At 45.9% G+C, this 18775-nt stretch overlaps 1 protein-coding gene across 1 annotated transcript in view; it reads left to right on the forward strand.

Moving 5' to 3' along the window:
* The first annotated feature begins 4839 nt into the window (after nt 1-4839).
* The window catches only part of FAM227A (family with sequence similarity 227, member A), a 50566-nt gene continuing 36630 nt past the window's right edge, over nt 4840-18775 (forward strand). The window contains exons 1-6 of the mRNA XM_012637979.1: nt 4840-4960; nt 7037-7119; nt 14328-14397; nt 14950-15026; nt 16952-17098; nt 18362-18463. Of these exons, the coding sequence (XP_012493433.1) occupies nt 4840-4960; nt 7037-7119; nt 14328-14397; nt 14950-15026; nt 16952-17098; nt 18362-18463 (600 nt within the window). The remainder of the gene's footprint in view (nt 4961-7036; nt 7120-14327; nt 14398-14949; nt 15027-16951; nt 17099-18361; nt 18464-18775) is intronic.

Here is an 18775-nt window from a genome sequence, read left to right on the forward strand (position 1 = left end):
CAAACAAAAAGATTCTAGTGAAACTCCTGGGAGAGAGGGCCCAGCACAAAGGAAGCGAAGGGAGAGTGCCTGGTTCCCAATCATCACTCTGCGGCTCACCCACAGTGGGACCCCAGCATTTATCCCCCTGGGCCTCGGCTTCTTTATTTGAAATCAGGAATAATTATGGCAACCAGCTCACCGGACGTCATAGTTCTTTAGTGTTTACAAGCAGTGGCATTGCATTGGATCCTCACGACTCCCCATCTACAGATAATGATACTAATCACTAATCATGTGCAAAGCTTTCCCGTTTGCAACAGGACATAAAATACATTCTCTTATTTTAATTCTAACAAGAACATAAGGGAGGCCGGGCGCGATGGCTCACGCTGTAATCCTAGCACTCTGGGAGGCCGAGGAGGGCGGATTGTTTGAGCTCAGGAGTTCAAGACAAGCCTGAGCAACAGCGAGACCCCGTCTCTACTAAAAATTAGAAAGAAATTAATCGGCCAACTAAAAATATATAGAAAAAATGAGCCGGGCATGGTGGCGCATGCCTGTAGTCCCAGCTACTCGGGAGGCTGAGGCAGGAGGATTGCTTGAGCCCAGGAGTTTGAGGTTGCTGTGAGCTAGGCTGACGCCACGGCACTCACTCTAGCCCGGAAAAAAAAAAAAAAAAAAAAGAACGTAAGGGACGAATCTTTGGCTTTCATTGGATTCTCAAAGGGACACGTGTCCCCCAAAGAGTTAACATCCAGCCCAGTACATGTCTCGCAGGTACATGCCTACCAGGGCGGTCGGACTCAGGCAACGGTTGTGCACAAACGTTCACTCAGGATCTCCTTTAATCACCTTCACAGCCGATTTACGGGGAGGAATTACTGCCCCAATTTACCACCGCGGAAACACACTTACAGGAGGGCGGCGACGCGCCTAGGGTGAACCCGGCCTCTGCCTGCGTCGCGGCGCCCTCCTGCCGCCTCTCTCCGGGGGAGGCCCGGGAGTCCCTCCTCCTCGGACCCTCAGGCGAGCCCAGGCCTCGCTGCCCGGCGACGCCAAACTCGGAGACGTACCTGACGCGTCCCAGAAGCTGGGGTCCAAGCGCACCCGAGACCCCCATTAAGGACCTACCAGAGTCCGGGTCAGCCGCCTCGACCGCGGCTCGCCGGCCCCCGCCACCCGCCCGCCGCGCGCACGCGCAGCCCCGCCCCGGCCTCTGCCACCGAACACACAGGGGGAACCCGGTGCCGCGGGGTCCCCAACACGAGACTGCGCGAAGGACTCTGGCGAACTCCTCTCGGCATATTAAATACCTCATACAATGGAAATGTCTTCTGGGGACATTCACATGCCCACGTTACAGGCTAGGACGAGAAACTACACCCTCCACACGAACACATTGGTCTGGTCCCCAGGCCCACAGCGGAGGCGGTCACCGTGGTAACGGCGTCCCGGAGACACCCGGGTGGCTCGCGACGGTTCCTTTGTTATGGGAAAGAGGAAAGTCAAGACCGCGCCCCGCGTTGCCTGGAGAACTCCTGGACTCACAGTAGCAAAATGGGCCTCTCCCCGACTCCCCTCCTCCCTCTCCCCGACCACAAAGCAAAGGGCACCCTTCCTGGTGGATGTGGGGGCAACGGGTGTCCGGTGCCCAACCAGAACTTTGCGGGGTCCCGTGAGGGACCCGTGGTGGAACCGGCCCCGGGTTCGTCAAATTCCGCCGATGCTTTCAGGTAAGACAGACGGACAGACGGGCAGTGACGGCCTCCAGCGGCGCGCGGGCTCAGGGCAGGCCTGCCCCTCATCAGCCTTGACATCCAGCTTCTGCAAGCAAGGGAAACAGACCCAGGACTGTTTCAAGGTCGCACAGTGAGCAAGAGGCAGAGAACTGGAGAATGGGCTCCAGACCTCCTCAAGTCCTAGCAGCGTGTATTATTGGTTCCATTTGATAGATGAAGAAACTCAGGCCATTCTAGGGATATTTACTGGCTGCCTAATGGATGTCCCGGGTCATCCATCCAATCAGGGACAGGACCCAAGGGACTCTGCTCCAAGCGCAATTCTTTTTCCAATGACACTATACATTAGAGAGTAGAGATTTCCATGTCCTAGAAAGAAATCTGCACGGTGTAGCCCAGCACTGTCCAGTAGAAACATAAAGCAGACCACATATGTAATTTAGAATCTTCTAGTAGCCGCATTTTTAAAAGTCAAAGCAAAAGTGAAATTAATTTGAATGTTTTAACTCTATATATCCAAAATATTATTATTTCAACATATAATCAGTATTTTTAAATTTGCACTGCTCCAGTTTTTAATTAAAGTTAAAATTTTACTTCTTCACTCACACTAACCAAATTCCAGGGGCTCAATTTTCTCGTGGCTGGTGGCTACTGCGATGGACAGTACAGGTGTAGCCTCTTCCTACTTTCCAGGCTCACTCCCTTCTGCTTGGATGGTACAGTACTTCCCCTCTCCTTTATATAATTAACTTTTGCTCTTCCTTCAGCTCCTTGACCTCCATGACTAGGTCAAAACACACTATTATGTCATCTCAGTGCTATGTGCCTCCCTTCGAAACAGTGGTGACAGTTATAATTCATAATTATAATTTATAATTATTTATGTCATTTTTGATTACTGCCTGTCTCCCCCAGTAAGCCCCATTAGGACAGGAATCAAGTCTGGTTTAGCTCACCATCCTGCCCCAGCAGAAACATGCTGCTGGCTTGCAGTAGATACTCAGTAAATAGTCATTTAATGACTGAAGGTCAAAATGAACAAAAATCTGTGAGACTCTAAAGTCAGCATTGTTTTTACATGTGCAAACATGTTAACTTTAAAAAGGGGACATTCAAATCTTTACTGCAGGAATGTGTGCTCCATAAGGGCAGAAAGTTTCTTATTCTTCCACTCATCTGCCCCCAGCACACAGCACAGTGCTTGCCACAGGGTAGATATTCAGCGAAGCTAGTTTTCTCCCAGCTCCTTTTTTCTTCCCCAAGTAATGGCGGTAAAAACTTAGCATGTTTTGGAGAATACTTATCCTAAAATAGTATGATGAAAAATTCCAAAGGGAACAGAGTGTGTATTTTAACCATTTTTCTTAGGAAGTGTGAGAGTCATTTCTCCCATTACTCATTAGGCATGAGCAGTAATGTTGAATCAAAGCAAGAGGCTTCTTGACAGAATCGCCCTAAGCCTGGCTTCTCAGAGAACATATTGCAGTTTTCCAGGTGTGCTGGAGAGTGGGTAGGAGGAAAGCGAGAAGCCCTAAAATGCACCTGCCACCTCTTTACTCCCTTCTCTTTGCCTGTATGGCTAAAGGCAGGGAGCAGTGGGCAGGAAGTAGTATCGACCTGGGCCCGGACAAGCCTTTCCTACAACTCAGCTGACTGGGACAGCCCAAGATAGATAGCCCCTTTGGACTAGAAAGAAATGTGAGTGAGTCTAAAAGGAATCAAATATTGAATGAACCTAATCCCTAAGGAAAAATTTGCCTAATGGAGAAAGAGGTAGAAGCAAATCATCCCAGTTCAATATTATAAATCCCATAGTAGAGAGATGAAAGCAGAGCCCTGGGCTTTGTACTAATGCTACATGGTACTAATGGCCTGGAATAATTCAAGATTTTCCAAAAGATGTATCACCTGGGCTTAGTCAAAGCCCAGCATGTGCAAAGGCGTAGAGGCATGAGGAGCATGGCATTGTCGGGGACCAGGAGGAAGTTCAGTGGGTGAGGCATAGAGGACGCATGGCTGGGGAGAAAAGGGTGGACCAAAGGCTTCAATGGCAGAGAGGGAAGGAGAGCATGGTGAAAGGGCATCTCAGTCAATTTTTCTGCCAAACTCAATCTTTTCTCTCTCCTTCCATTATGTTTGAGCTTCTTGAGGGCAGGATCTCAGTCTTTTACTTTATTGTAAGCAGACCTATTGCACTAGGCTCTGCACACGAAGGCTCACAAATGGAGTGATGGGCTCCTAGCTAATAAGCAAGGACTCAGGAGAGCAGGCAGGCCAGAGTGTTCTAGAGCCAGGGAGGAAGAGTAGCATTGGGGCCCGTTTTCTGAGAGGGAGCAGAAAGCCTCAGGTAGATCAGGCGATGGACCCAGTATCCCAGAGTCGTAGCATCTGCAAGCTGGAAATGGTCGCCTAATCCAAATCTCTTACTTTTACAGTTGAGGCTCAAAGAGGCAAAGAGATTTATTTTCATTTCTAGTTTGGGAGCTGACTTGCTGGGTGGTCTGTAGCCCTGGCCTTTTCAGCACTCTAGTCTCCTTTTTTTTTTTGAGACAGGGTCTCGCTCTGTTGCCCAGGCTAGAGTGCAGTGGCGTGATCATAGCTCACTGCAGCCTCAAACTACTGGGCTCAAGTGATCCTCCTGCTTCAGCCTCCTGAGTAGCTGGGAGTACAGGCGTGTGCCCAATGCACCCCCCTCGGCCTCCCAGAGTGCTAGGATTACAGGCATGAGCCACTGCGCCCAGCCTAATTTCCTTATTTCTATAATAAAACAAGAACAATTGTCATCATGGAAGAGGGGGGAGAGGCAGGCATCAGCAGGTTGAAAGAACAAGTCCACATACCTTGAAATCCTTAGTTAAGAATGGGCTTCTCAGACAAAAGCCTTTATTCCCCACGTATGCATGGGACATGTGCCTCACCATCAGTCCTGCTTAACAAGTGAGTGTGCCTTGCCTTTTCCTCTTGTGTTTTCTAAGTTAGTTCTATGCTATTTGCGACTTCCAGGAGACTGATTGAACAGAGAACAAGATTGGCGTGGAAAATGAGAGGCTTCTAAAAGTGGAAATTTTTTGTTTGTCACTTTACAAGAAGTTGAACAGTGAATTGTATCAGGAAGATGGAGATCATCAACATCACCGCCTTACCAGTGACACCAGTGGATGAACACCTGATCATCTCTTCTGCCCGGAACGCAACGCAGAGTGCTGTGAGGAAGGATTCAGAGGACAATCCACCCTGTATCCTTCCGGTGGTGTTGCTGACAGATAGACCAAATGTACCTAATTTGAGTCATGCTGCAGAGATGTAATCAGTGCTCAAGTCTATAAGACACATTACTTATTAGCTCGTCCCTTTTATATTCATTAATTTTTTTTCATTACTTAAGCCCTGCCTGTCTTCTAAAAGAATTTGAAACCATGAAGCATTGTTTGACTTGAGTGTTTTCACTAATGTGATCAGAAAGAGCCCAAAAGGAAGAGGTACTGGAAGTCTTTGTTAAAAGACAGGGAAAGGCCGGGTGCGGTGGCTCACGCCTGTAATCCTAGCACTCTGGGAGGCCGAGGCGGGTGGATTGTTTGAGCTCAGGAGTTTGAAACCAGCCTGAGCAAGAGCGAGACCCCGTCTCTACTAAAAATAGAAAGAAATTAATTGGACAACTAAAAATATATAGAAAAAATTAGCCGGGCATGGTGGCGCATGCCTGTAGTCCCAGCTACTCGGGAGGCTGAGGCAGAAGGAACGCTTGTGCCCAGGAGTTCGGATCAGCCTGGGCAACATAATGAGACCCCATCTCAAAAAAAAAAAAGGGAAAAAGAGCTTCTCTTCCCAGAGTTGGGAAAAGCTGGGTTGAGAGGGTGAAAAAATTATAAAAAAAAAAAAGGGAAAAAGAGAAAAATTGCTCATTTTTTGTCACCTTCTATCCCTTCCACCTTCCAAACAATTATAGTTACAGATGTTATTGATTGATAGTAACTAAGAAGTCATGGTTCAGCCCTCTGCCCTCAGACAGATGAGTGTAAGATCTAGCTTTTTCTTTTTTTTACTCCAGTTGACCTTGTCCTTGCCTCTTCCCACCTGCCAGCCCTTCTACCTGGGCCCAGAGTTTGCCCCTCCTGCCATCATCCAGGCTCCACCAGCATCTTACTTCCCTGGCCTTATCTTCATTCATCCTCATCTCACTTCTGACCCTGAGTTGTATCCCAGGGTCACAGAACCCCCTCTCTGGAGGACCTTAGAGCTTGTCCAACAAATAACCCTCTCAGGTGATAAACAACCCTAGGCTTTTCCATCTCATCTAGAGCTTATTTACCTTCAAGTCGTGCTGCCACCAGCCAATCCGCATGTATCTCTCTGCACCTTCACTTTCCACACCTCTCAGAAGCCTTTCTTAAGATGAACCAAAGCGTGATTCCATCTGAATCTGCTTCAGGGTCTTACTTGGCTAGGCCTCTTTCTAATGCTCCCTCTTTCTTCTTAATCCCACACTCATCTCCACCTCATGATCCATTTCACCTTCTATGATTTGTCATGTCCCCTCTTGGCGTCTTCATTTTTCAAGTATTCTCCAGTTTGTAAGAACATTTAAGCGTAATGGAAGTAAGAGTGAACCTTGCTGTATGTGAAGGGAATGAGAGGTGATGGGATTATGGGGCTTTTACAAAGGATGTATCATCCATCAGTTGAGACTAAGACAGAAAGAAATGCCAGTGTTGAGAGGGCAACAAGAGGGACCATACAACTGAGCAGATTTCCACAGTGATAAACAAGGTCGAGGTCAAGATACCCTCTGACCCAATCATCCCTCGCCTTAAATCGCTCTTAAAGAAATATTCTAAAATATAGAAACAGCTCTCTACGTGACCATGTGCATCACAACACCATTTATACCTGCAAAAAAGTGTAAGCAACTTAAGTATTCGATAGCCAAGAAACAGTTAAGTTTATTAAGGTGTATCCTCTAAATGGGTTAGTATAATGTGGTTTTAAAATGATTATTATGAAGATTGTTTAGCCATGTGGAAAATGCTCATAATAATGAGTGGAAGAGAAGTCAGAGTAGTAAAACAAGCATATACTGAGATTATGATTATGTAAAAAAGCACGTATGTAAAAAATACTGGGAGGAAATCTCCCTAAATGCTAGCAGGGTTGTTAAGGTGTTGGCATAAAGAGGTGGGGAAGTTTGCAAAGAAAATAATGAAGTGGAGAGGCAGCGCAGACAGGGCTGTCATCCTCGCCAGGCAAGCCCCACCCCGTTGTGCGTGTGCCCACCACCCGGAGAGTTCGTTCCCCTTAGCAGACTCACCGCCCAGCGTGCGTCATTGGCTCCATGCACCAGGTGAACAAAAAGATTGCCAAAGTAGACCTGAGTCTCAACCCACCCGCCAACAGCCTGGTGAGTTACGGGTGTGGGATCTGAGGCAAGGCTTTCCAGGAGGAAGGGTTCTGGGATCATCAAGGTGTCGCAGTGCCCTGTGGCCCTCCGTGTATTTGAAAACATGTGTACACAATTGAGGACTCAAAGTTAATTTTTTAAAAAAATCAATGAACTTTATTTTTTTAGAGCAGTTTTAAGTTCACAGCAAAATAGGAAAGAACAGCGTTTTCCCATATACACCCTGCACCCACACATGCACAACCTCCCCCACTATCACCATTCTGCACCACAGTGGCACATTTGTTACACTCAATGAACAGTGGTACATTTGGGTGATTACTGACACATCCTAATCACCCAGAGTCCATAGTTTACATTAGCGTTCACTCCTGGTGTTGTACATCCTGTGAGTTTGTTTCACTGCCCTAAAAATCCTCTGTGCTCTGCCTATTCATCTCTTTGTACCTCCTAACCCATGGCAAACACTGATGTTTTTACTGTCTGCATAGTTTTTCCTTTTCCGGAATGTCATATGGTTGGAATCATACAGTATGTGGCCTTCTCAGACCGGCTTCTTTCACTTAGTAATACGCATTTAAGTTTCCTCCTTGTCTTTTTATGGCTTGATAGCTCACTTCTTCTTAATGCTGTGGAATAATATTCTGTTGTCTGGATGTACCACAGTTTATTTATCCACTCACCTACTCAAGGGCATCTTGGTTACTTCCAAGTTTTAGCAATTAGGAATAAAGCTGCTATAAGCATCTGCATGCAGGTTTTTGCGTGGATGCAAGTTTTCACTTCATTTATGTAAATACCTAGAAGCATGATTGCTGGATTGTATAAGAGTATGTTTATTTTTGTAAGAAACTGCCAAATTCTCTTCCAAAGTGGCTGTACCATTTTGCACATTCCCATCAGCATCGAATGAGAGAGTTCCTGTTGCTCCACATCCTCACCAGCATTTGCTATTGTCGGTGTTCCAGATTTTGGCCATTCTGGTAGGTGTGTAGCAATATCTCATTTCCCCGATGACATATGATGTGGAGCCTCTTTTCATATGCTTATTTGCCATCTGTGTATGTTTTTTGGAGAGGTGTCTGTTCAGGTCTTTGGCCCTTTTTAAGTTGGGTTATTTTCTTATTGTTAAGTTTCAAGAGTATTGTGTATATTTTGGATAACATAATCCTTTACTGGATATGTCTTTGGGAAATATTTTCTCCCAGTCTGTGTTTTGTTACTTCATTCTCTTGACAGTTTCTTTCACACAGCAAAACTTTTAATCTTAATGAAATCCAGCATATCAATTCTTTCTTTCATAGATTGTCCCTTTGGTATCATATCTAAAAAGCCATCATTAAACCCAAGGTCATCTAGGTTTTCTCCTGTGTTATCTTCCAGGGGTTTTATAGTTTGCGTTTTACATTTAGGATGGTGATCTACTTTGAGTGAATTTTTGTGACTCTTTGGGATTTTAGCTCTCAGATTGTCTGCACTGAGCCTCCAGCAAGTCATCAGGTTTTCCTGCTGGTTCCTGTGGAGGTTTCTGCTTGTGGTTTCTTCTCCTGTAAGTTGCGATACTCCACATCTGCCTGCCTGTCTCTCCAGTTTTGGGGTAGCAGTTTGCCCTGTGACCTCACTTTTCTGAAAGATCTAAGAAGAGTTGTTGATTTTCAGTTTGTTCTGTTTTTTACTTGTTGTTAGGACAGAATGGTGACTTCTGAGCTCCTTACATGTGGGAACAGAAACTAGAAGTCTGAAGGTTAATTTTGATTCACTTTTATAAAAAAATAATAAATATTAAATAAATAAAACAATCCCTCCCATAATCTTTAAGTGCTTGCGTACATGCATGTGCGTGCACACATACACACACACACACACAGAGCTTGATGTGGGAAGCCAGGAGTTCTAAAGGTTACACAAGTAGCAGTTGTGTAGCACAGCCCCCAGAAGATGAAAGAACATTGGCATGAATCATCTATCTGTAAGTGTCTTTGGCTATCTTGGGTTTTGGCAACAGTGTGTAGTTGATTTTTATTTTTAACTGCATTTAAGAAATCTGAGGCATAAATTTAAAACTCTCCAAGATATGGAGAGAGATTTAAATATGAGAGCAGCAAAGCAGTGCCAACCAACCAATGAGTCACTACTAAGGACCTGTTCCTCAACAGTTTCGGGTATATGTTTGGGGGCTCAATTCCACACACTGCTCAGACTGGACAGGCCCAGCTCACCTGCCTCACCCCATACATGGTGGCTATGAGGAGGACGATTATAATGATTTACTCTTTGGTGGGAGATCCTGTGTGCTGAGGGCAAGTTCACTCCCTACCCTGCAGGTTTTTCCTCTACCCTAGAGATCTCTCACTGGCAGTCTGTGGGCCAGGGCCAGGCTGCCCGTGTGTTTTCACTGGTCTGCACCAGCTGGCCCAAGCAGTCTGCTACCGGGGTCTGCACTTGCACGCGGCAGCCGCCAGCTGGAGCAGAGGAGCAGGGGCTCACTTTATCAGGGCGTGAGCTCTACAGCTCACCACATTCCCCCGCCACACTACTGTTCCTGTGTTAGCTGCCATCATGGTCTTAATTTGGCCTGCTTCACTCATCTGTTACGTCTCTGCCTCCAGACACAATGCGAGGGACTCAGACTAGATTAAAACCCAAGTCGTTTGTCGGCAGTGCAGTTCTGTAGATTGAGAGGAAGGCCTTGTCTGTGAGTCTCCCTTGGTCCCGTCCTCAGTCCACTGTGCTTTCCTGGCTCTCCCAATCCTCCTCTTCCTCTTCCCCTCCTCTCCTTCCTCCTGTTCCTCCTCTCCCCTTTCCATCCTCTTCGCTCTCCTCTCCTTACCCCTCCCCCTCCCTCCTCCTCTTCCTTCCCCTCCCATTATGTCCCTCTGCTTCTTTGGTCTGTCTTAGCCTCGCCCTTTTACTTCCTGCCAGTTCACTCCACCTAAACCCTCTCACCCCTTCCCACTTGGCATTTTGCTTTCTGCCGACTTCCTCTACCCCCAGGTCTTGACCTCGTGATTTGCCTCCATGGTTTTTAGCTTCACCCTCAGCCCAACTTATCTAGTACTGACTTGTGGGGTCAGTTGAGCTCTTGAGTCAATCTTTTTCTTTTATCTTTTAAAATTTAAATAGCAAGGTAATGCATGCTTATTGTAAAATATTCAAACAATCTGCAAGTATATAAGTAAAAATGAAAGTCACGTTTCCGCTAATTGCATGGCATGTATCCTTCCATAACTTTTAAAATACATTTAGAAATACACAACACATACCTTTAGGTTATTATTTTCTCTTTTTTAACATAAGCAGGATCATACCATAAATATCGTGTTATCACCTGCTTTTGTTTTCTCTTATTTATTCATTTGTTTATTTACTTTTGGCGTAAATACCTCTTGGAGATTTTTTCAAAGTCAGAACTATTGACCTACCCCATTCTTTCAGTGGCTGCATAATATTCTATAGTTTGCTTATGGCGTAGTTTATATAAATATTCTCTGTTAATAAATATTTCAGTGCCATTTTCACCATAGTGAACATGTGAATATTTCTGTACATGTATCTTGGAGCTTATCTGCGAATGTTTTAGGAGAGAGACCACTAGCTTCAGTCTCTCCTACGCCACCACTAAGCAGCACTTAGAATTAAATTGTGAATGAAAGCAAAATATATACTCACACTGTTTGGAATGATTCCATTTAAGTTAAAAAGCGTTCTATTAATATATGTGTTTACGTTCATTTATCTGTAGGAGATGGTATATTACTGGAAGCACGGGCTCTAGAGTAAGACTGTCAGAGTTTCAGTTCCATTCAACTGTTCTCTTGCATTGTGACATTAGGTAAATTATTTAACCTTTGAGTCTCAGCTTCCTGTGAAAGGCGATAACCTTAATAATGTACTGCCTCATAATGTTGCAGGAGTTAGATGAATTAAAACTCACACAAGGCCGGGCGCGGTGGCTCACGCCTGTAATCCTAGCACTCTGGGAGGCCGAGGCGAGTGGATTGTTTGAGCTCAGGAGTTTGAAACCACCCTGAGCAAGAGCGAGACCCCGTCTCTACTAAAAATAGAAAGAAATTAATCGGACAACTAAAAATATATAGAAAAAATTAGCTGGGCATGGTGGCGCATGCCTGTAGTCCCAGCTACTCGGGAGGCTGAGGCAGGAGGATCGCTTGAGCCCAGGAGTCTGAGGTTGCTGTGAGCTAGGATGACGCCACGGCACTCTAGCCCGGGCAACACAGTGAGACTCTGTCTCAAAAAAAAAAAAAAAAACTCACACAAGCCCTTAGCACAGGGCTTAGAAAAATGCCTGGCTCGTAGCAAGACAGGATATGTGTATAAATGTGTAGGAAGGAAGTCTGGACAGATAGATGCCAATGGTTAGCAGAGTCAGCTCTGGAGAGGGGGATGGGATGGAAGGTGGGTAAATTTTTTTATTCCATATACTTCTGTAATATTTGGATATCTTAAGACAAGAATGCATTTATATGTCACTTCTGTGATTTTTTTAATAATAATTTTTAAAACTAGGAAAAAGAATGAACTTACTCTCCCTGAAGCAGGATCTGGTGGCCTTTCAAGACCGCCCAGCATTGGCATAGCTCCTTGGGTGTTCATCATTGCCAGTCAGAACCAGGATGGGGTTGTCAGGAGCAACCTTGGGTCCCCACATGAGCTAGAGAAAGGGACCCTTGCCTGTCCTTCCTGCTCCTCTGTCAGAAGCCAACTGCCTGCTGCCAGCAACCCATCCCTGTGCTACCCTGTCCACCCTCTGTTGGACAATTTGCCATGTCCTTTATACACCAGGCCTTGACTGTGTGGCCACTTTCCCCACATCAGCACCTATAGCCAGACTGGTTTCTCTAGCATCTTCCTGTCCTAGTATGATAGATGGCACCTAGCACCTGGTGCATAAGAAGTGCTTAACAGATGTGCACTAACGAACGAATGAACGCTCCATCTCATTCTGAGTGAGGTCTGCTGAGGTCAGACCTCTGAGTCTGATGCCCAGGTCTCAGGCTGTGTCCTATTTCTGCCCCCTCCTCCCGTGCCCTAAGTGTGCGGTTCCCTCTAGTCCCTCTAGTGGGTTTCCCTCTAGGTTCCCATGAACCTTGCTCAGCTCTTCTTTCCAGACTTACTAGTTTGCCCACCATCACAGCCTTGCCGTTCACTTCAGCTCCCAGCCTGTAGGTCACTACCTCTGGAAAGGCCTGCCCTGAACTCTCAACTCCAAGACTCATGTAGGCACCCCTTCTGGGCACTCTCCTGGCATCCTGTCCCTCCCCATGGCAGCACCAACCCCCTTGTCATTACCGGCTTCTTCCCCACCAGCCTGTGAGCCCTTGGAGGGCAGGGACAGCGTTCGCTGTTACATCCTCAACATCTGGCACAGCATTTGGCTTTTAGTAGGCGCTCAGGAAATGTTTGTGGAATGTATGATACATTCACAAATTCTAGATTCTCACCTGTATTTCAGTCTCCTATTTCTAGCCACGTAGAGCAGTGATACTTCTACCTAGCTAATCATCAGACTCTCCTGGGCACTTTTTAAAAACTGAGAGAGCTCTCAGATAGTAAGTGGGTGAAAAGAGCAAGATGCAGAAGTGTGTCTGGCATATTCCCGCTTCGACAGGATGGACGTCTCTGGAAGGCTATGCCAGGAAGTAGCTTGGTTGCCTGTGGGGATGGGAATTGCACAAAGGGTGGGAGGGAGATGTTTGACCCTACTATTTGATCTTATACCATGAAAATTATTTATTGGTTTTTAAAACTGAAGTAGAGAACTATTCAGGAGCCAAAATAAATACATAAACAACTCAGTACCCAACACAGACCTGAGGAATAACCATCTCTGATATGAGGGCCCAAGAATCTGTATATTTGAATAATTCCCAAATGATGCTGGTCACTTGCCGGGTCTGGGAGATGCCTTCCCAGGGGACAGCCCTACTTGTGGGTCCTGCTGTCATCTCAAACACAAACTCAGCCCAATGCTGGTCTCATCATCTTTCTCTAAAACCTGCTCTTCTTCCAACATTCAACAATCCTTTCTCCTCTTTTTCTGTTCGTATCTTATCCATCCTTCGGAGTCATGCAATATCTGCTACAATGACACTTGGTAAGGATCAGAGACATTTTCATATTGCTCCATTGACACACACCCCTCCAGTTCATTCACCGTGTCTTATCTCACTTAACTGGAGCAACAATGTTAATATGTAGACTTATCAATGTGACCCCCTACACACACAAATACACGCACCCCTGCACACATGTCCAGTAGCCTTTAACTCTGGGGACTGGGGAGTGCTGATTCAGGAGAAAGGTGGGGGAAGCCTGGAGAGGCATTTCACGGTTTATCAAGCTGAGGAAACTGATGCCTCTTTATGTACCCACAACACCAATGCTCTCCTCTTCCAGGCAGTCCTCTGTGGCTACTCCAGCCCATACTGATCTCACTTGTTTGAATCTTAAATGCAGCCAGTTAGCACTTAATTGTTCCATGTGTGTTAATTTGGCTCTCCAAATAAGATTGCAAGTCCCTTAAGGGCAAGAACACAGAATCATACTTCTTTGTTAACTTTGTTATCCCAGCACATGGCTAGATTCTTGGTTGACAATTGATACAACTTGTGGGTCACTGACATGCATTTTTCTTTCTTTCCTTTGCAGGGAGTTGGAGGGTGGGGGGTTGGGAGGAGTCAGAGATCAAGAGAAGTCTCTCTTGAAAGGTCAAGGGTATGATGATTAATGCTAATACCTACCCCTTAACTGAACAGCTCCTATCTGATAGCCTCTGTGCTAGTGTTTTTAAATACATTAGATACTTTATCTCTCATCCTTCTAAGGACCTGGAAGGTAGGTATCCCCCTTTTACAGAGAGGTTAAACAATAGCTTGTAACCCTGGGGGGCTGTGATTGGAACCCTGTTCCAAGTCCTATACTCCCCAGAGGTGTAGCCAGCAGGAAGGGCAGTGTGAGAGGGTGGGGGGTGGGGGATGTGTTGGTGGTGACACTCAAGGGGATGATGTCAGTGACACTGATGACCACTGGGTCCTACCACCTAGGGGGAAGACAACAAGGCCACAAACTTGGCTTTAGGCCTTTTGTGCAGCAGCAAGAGAAGAAAGAGGCCTAGTCCCTGACCCCACCCTCCTCCAGGCTTTGCATTAATCCCTAATGCTCCGTTTTTTTTTTTCTGGTTTTTGAAGGCAATTGAGAGATTTGAGTTGGAGAAGAAGGCTTTAAGAGAGAAAAGTCACGGCAGCCCAGGAGACAGAGGCAAAAATCATTTTTTGTAGCCTTGATGGTGTTTTCATGGGGTTTTGTTTTTTTAGTATCTAAAATGCAATTAAGTAGGAATCCAGAGTTTTGGATGAGGATATTTTTACCTTCTTCTGAAGGAGCCTTAAATCTGACTTCTTGACATTGGGCAAGGAAGGAGGGAGGGACAGTATCATTTAGAGACTACCTACTGTGTGACACTATGTGACATTGGGTGCTTTCGTCAAACTCCCTTGTTAAATTTTTATAACACCCCTACTTGGGGGTTAGGTACCATCCAATTTAGTTTGTAGATGAGGAAACAGGCTTGCGGGGAGGGGAGTAACTTACCTAAAACCTTAGTTTGTCTACTCCCTGCTGCTTCTCTGGACCGAGCGGCCTAACCAGATCAGGGAGGGAGTCAGCCACACAGCTGGGATCTACGAGACTAGTAGTATGAGTGTCAACTGGCAGCTCAGGTTGAATGAAAAATCACAGTTATAATTACTGCACAGCCATAGATAGACCCTGTGGATACTCATTCCTTTCTCTTCTTCCATTCTTCTGCAGTCCAGAGACAAAGAAAATCACAGTATTCCTGCAAAGGCACGGAATTCAGGATTGCCAGATCTTACGTTACAAAACGGGTAAGGGATCTATTGCTGAGTCTGTTTCTGAATGGTTTCTGCTGAGCATGAAATAGATTTTATTCCTAGGGAGGAGATACCTGGTGCCTGGGTGGTGATTATGAAGGAAAATCACAGAGTCCCTTTCTAAAAAAGGATCTTAACATACTTTGATAACTCTAAAATTTCTCGTGACACCCTTGAAAGGGGCAGAGCTGACCTCAACCTCAGAATGGGGACTCTTGCAGAGGTCATATGTGTGTTTATTTTTGGAACTTACAAGGTGTTTCCCCTTGCAGACAATGCATTCAAGCCTAGCTCAGAGCCGCTGTGCCATGCAACTCCAAGGGGCCAACCACACGACCTGTGTGGCTGCTCTGTCACACCCCTTGCTCATTGTGCCTTCAAGGCAGCTGTCCCAGGAAGCTGAGATTCAGGAGCAGTAAGCCCAGGGTCCTGCAGCTTGCTAATGGCAGACCCAGTTTCCTGCTCAGTCCTCTGACTCAAGGCCAGACGTTCTCTATTGCCTCCCCTGCAGCAATCTGGCCCCACCTCGCAGTCACCCCAGTTAAGATCCTTCTCAGCTTGTTCTTTAAACCACCCAGGTCGTATACATTCACACCTTTAAACACTGGAGAACATGAAACCGTATGTTGTTGTTATCCTTTTTACACCTTTTAGCCTAGGAAATTCCAAAACAGCATGAGGCCTAATGGTTGAGAGTCTACAATGAGACTGTCACACTGTCCACTGATGGTAGCCAAGCAGGTCTGCGTGTCCTGCCCAGGGAGGCACAGCTAGCACACGCGGAGCTGCCATTTCTCAGGTCGTCTGACTGTGAGTCAGCACAGGGAATCACTGAGCTGTTCTTCCACTGCCCGTTGCCGTAGCCCAGTTAGAAAGCCATTCAGGCCATCCAGGTGTTTCAGTAGGTGCCTTTGCATGGTGGCAATTGGTTTCCTCTTTTTACTGTTACGGCAGAGGTGACTGGGAATAGACTGACACGCACACAGAAATATTGGCAAAAACAGGTTTATACGCCAGCGGGCTCAGATGGAGATTTTTCCCTCCAAATTCTGAGCACCAGACAAAGAGCACTGCAGTCTTTTACACACTCTGCTTAAGAGGGAGGGGCACGGTTACAACAGAGTTAACTTTAGTGAGGCAAAGTCCTAAGCTACTCTACAGCCTGGTACACTAATTGCTACAGGTGATTTATGAGGGCAGCAGCTGCCAGGTGGGGGAAAGGTTGCAGGGGAGGAGGAGGAGGCCCAGGGAAGGATCGCAAGGGAGAAAAAACCCGGTAGTGGAATTTTCTAAGAATTCCACTTTAGTGAAATTTTCCAATTTTCCACTTCACTACTTTTCTGTAGTTTTACATTTTTTATAGTCATCATGTTTTAGTTTTATTCTAAAAATCAATTTAATGATATATATTAAAAGCCATAAACATAGTCATATCCTTTGATCCAATATTACCATTTCGTGAAATTCTTACTACATAAATAACCCCAAAGTGGAATAACGCTATATGCTCCAAGTCATTAATGACAGAAATATTAACTGAAAGTAATCAGAGCACATCTTCTTAATAGGATACGTCATTTTAAGTGATAATTTTGAAGACAACATAGCTATGTGAAAAATCTAAAGTAGATAAAACAGGACATAAAAATCATATGTATATATACTATATTATGTATATATATATAATGATGAAGTTACATATATGTATTTTATACATTTGCTCAATGCCTGTGAGGAGGAAAACAGAAATAGTGTGCACAGGTGTTTGGTACGGGGTCCTGGGATCATGAGTACCCATCATTTTCTCAGCATTCTACCAGGTTGTGACATTGTCTTCATAATGAAAAGGGGAAGATGTCCTATTGTTTTAAACTGTAAAATGATGGCCCTCATTTTCGTCTTCTGCTCTTTCGCTTCAGAAAACAGCAGATAAAAATCTTCTGGCAGAGCTGTACCAGTATCCCAAATTCGACAGCTCTAAGCCAACCAAGCTTCCAAATGGAGTGGACTTCTGCGACATGGTGGGCAACGTGGTCCGGGCTGAGAGAAATACCCTCAGTGGCAAGGTGAGGAAAGAGAACAGGCAGCTCGCCCAGCCACGGGCAGCCCTGCCCTAACTTGGCAACTCCCCGGGGGCAGACGCAGGTGCCCCCCTTTCATACCCAGGAGCTGTTGAGGAACTTGCCTAGGGCCACACACAAATGACTGAGCTGAGCTAGGAACCCCAGCTCAAGTTCACTCCAAAACCTAGATTCCTTCTACCAGAGCAACAGTCTCCATACTGTTTTGATCACGTATCCTACTAGCGAAAAATTTTTGAGTACACATCGTCATAGATGTATGCCTGTTTATAAATTATATACTTGTTTTGTTGTCAGTCGCTACATTGCATATTAGTAAGCTTGATTTCTTTTCTCTCTTAAGTAGACATTAGTTAGAATATTTTATTTCCATGCCCCTTGGGGAGCGTATACCCCCTTGGAGATCTGTGCGCTAGAGCACACTAGGTTCCTTAGGGAAACAGGAGGGAGTGTCCCGAGGCCCAGAAGGACCTGTATGCATATGCGAGATGGATGCCGGCTGCTCGGAGACGGAGAAGGGAGCAGGCCTGGGAAATGGCCCGGCAGCTGTACAGCTGTGCCTCTCCGCCCTTCACCACCGCACAATGCCAGTAACCCAGGCAGCTGTGGTCATTGTCTTCTCTGCTCCTAACTAATCGCCCCACCATTCCTGGGACCCAGTGTCTCAATATGCTTAGTAGGTGCTCAATAAATATTTGTCAAAGAGCTGATATGAAATCCTCTCTGAAAGGGAGCAGGAGTGCGAGTGAATAATCAGGAACTAGCACCCTTCTATCAAGTGTTTCCTGAGTGCCTGGCACTGTTCTAAGCGCTTGATCAACATCACTAGGGGGGACTATTATCATCTTCCTTTGCTGTGTGAAGAAACTGAGCACAGAGAGGTTCAATAACTTTGCTCAAGGTCACACAACCAATAAGGGAATGAACTGGATTTGAATCCAGGCAGGCAGGTACCAAAGTCTATGCTCTTAATGACGCCACTAGACTGCCTGTCCAGAGAAACACGAGGAATGGTGAAAAAGATAAAGCCAAGAGCGGGGCACAGAGAGCACCTTCCTAATGGGAGAGGCTTGCCCGGCCATGCAGGGTGCTGTAGGCCGTAGGCGCCAAGGGAGTGCCAAGGAGCCCTTGCCCTGTGCCCAGGAGCGTGGTGAGAGCAAGCTCTCCTTGTGCTTCCTAATGGTAACAGAGAGGCACCTGTGTTTTCAGAAAACAACAATAACAATGCGAATTTTGTTTATTTTCAAGGCTTTCTGTTCAGAGAGAGAATTAGAGAAGTTTCTCTCTTCTCCTTCTCCAAGAGCCATGTGGCTGGATAGCTTCTGGTGGATATTTCATGAGAGGTACCAGGTAAATACAAATCTGATTGTTTCTCTCCCTTGCTTAAGTTATATTTCCGTGGAACAAATTCCAACCTTTCCTATAGGGCGCCCCTGCAGCCTCATCTGTCACCACGTTCCCTCCCCACCCATGCACTCCGTGCTTCAGCCACCACACAGTGTCCTGTGGCTCCCCCAAACATTAGGAACTGGTCCACGTCACGTGGCTGGTCAAGGGCAGGGTCAAAAGTAGAACTCAGGACCTGCTGGGCCAGAATTAGGGTGCTTTCTCCAACACTCTGCCTCTGTGTACATGCTTTGTAAATCCCGTACAAAAAAAAAA

This window comes from Propithecus coquereli, unplaced genomic scaffold, assembly GCF_000956105.1.
Source record: "Propithecus coquereli isolate 6110/MARCELLA unplaced genomic scaffold, Pcoq_1.0 Scaffold126, whole genome shotgun sequence".
Taxonomy (NCBI): Eukaryota; Metazoa; Chordata; class Mammalia; order Primates; family Indriidae; genus Propithecus; species Propithecus coquereli.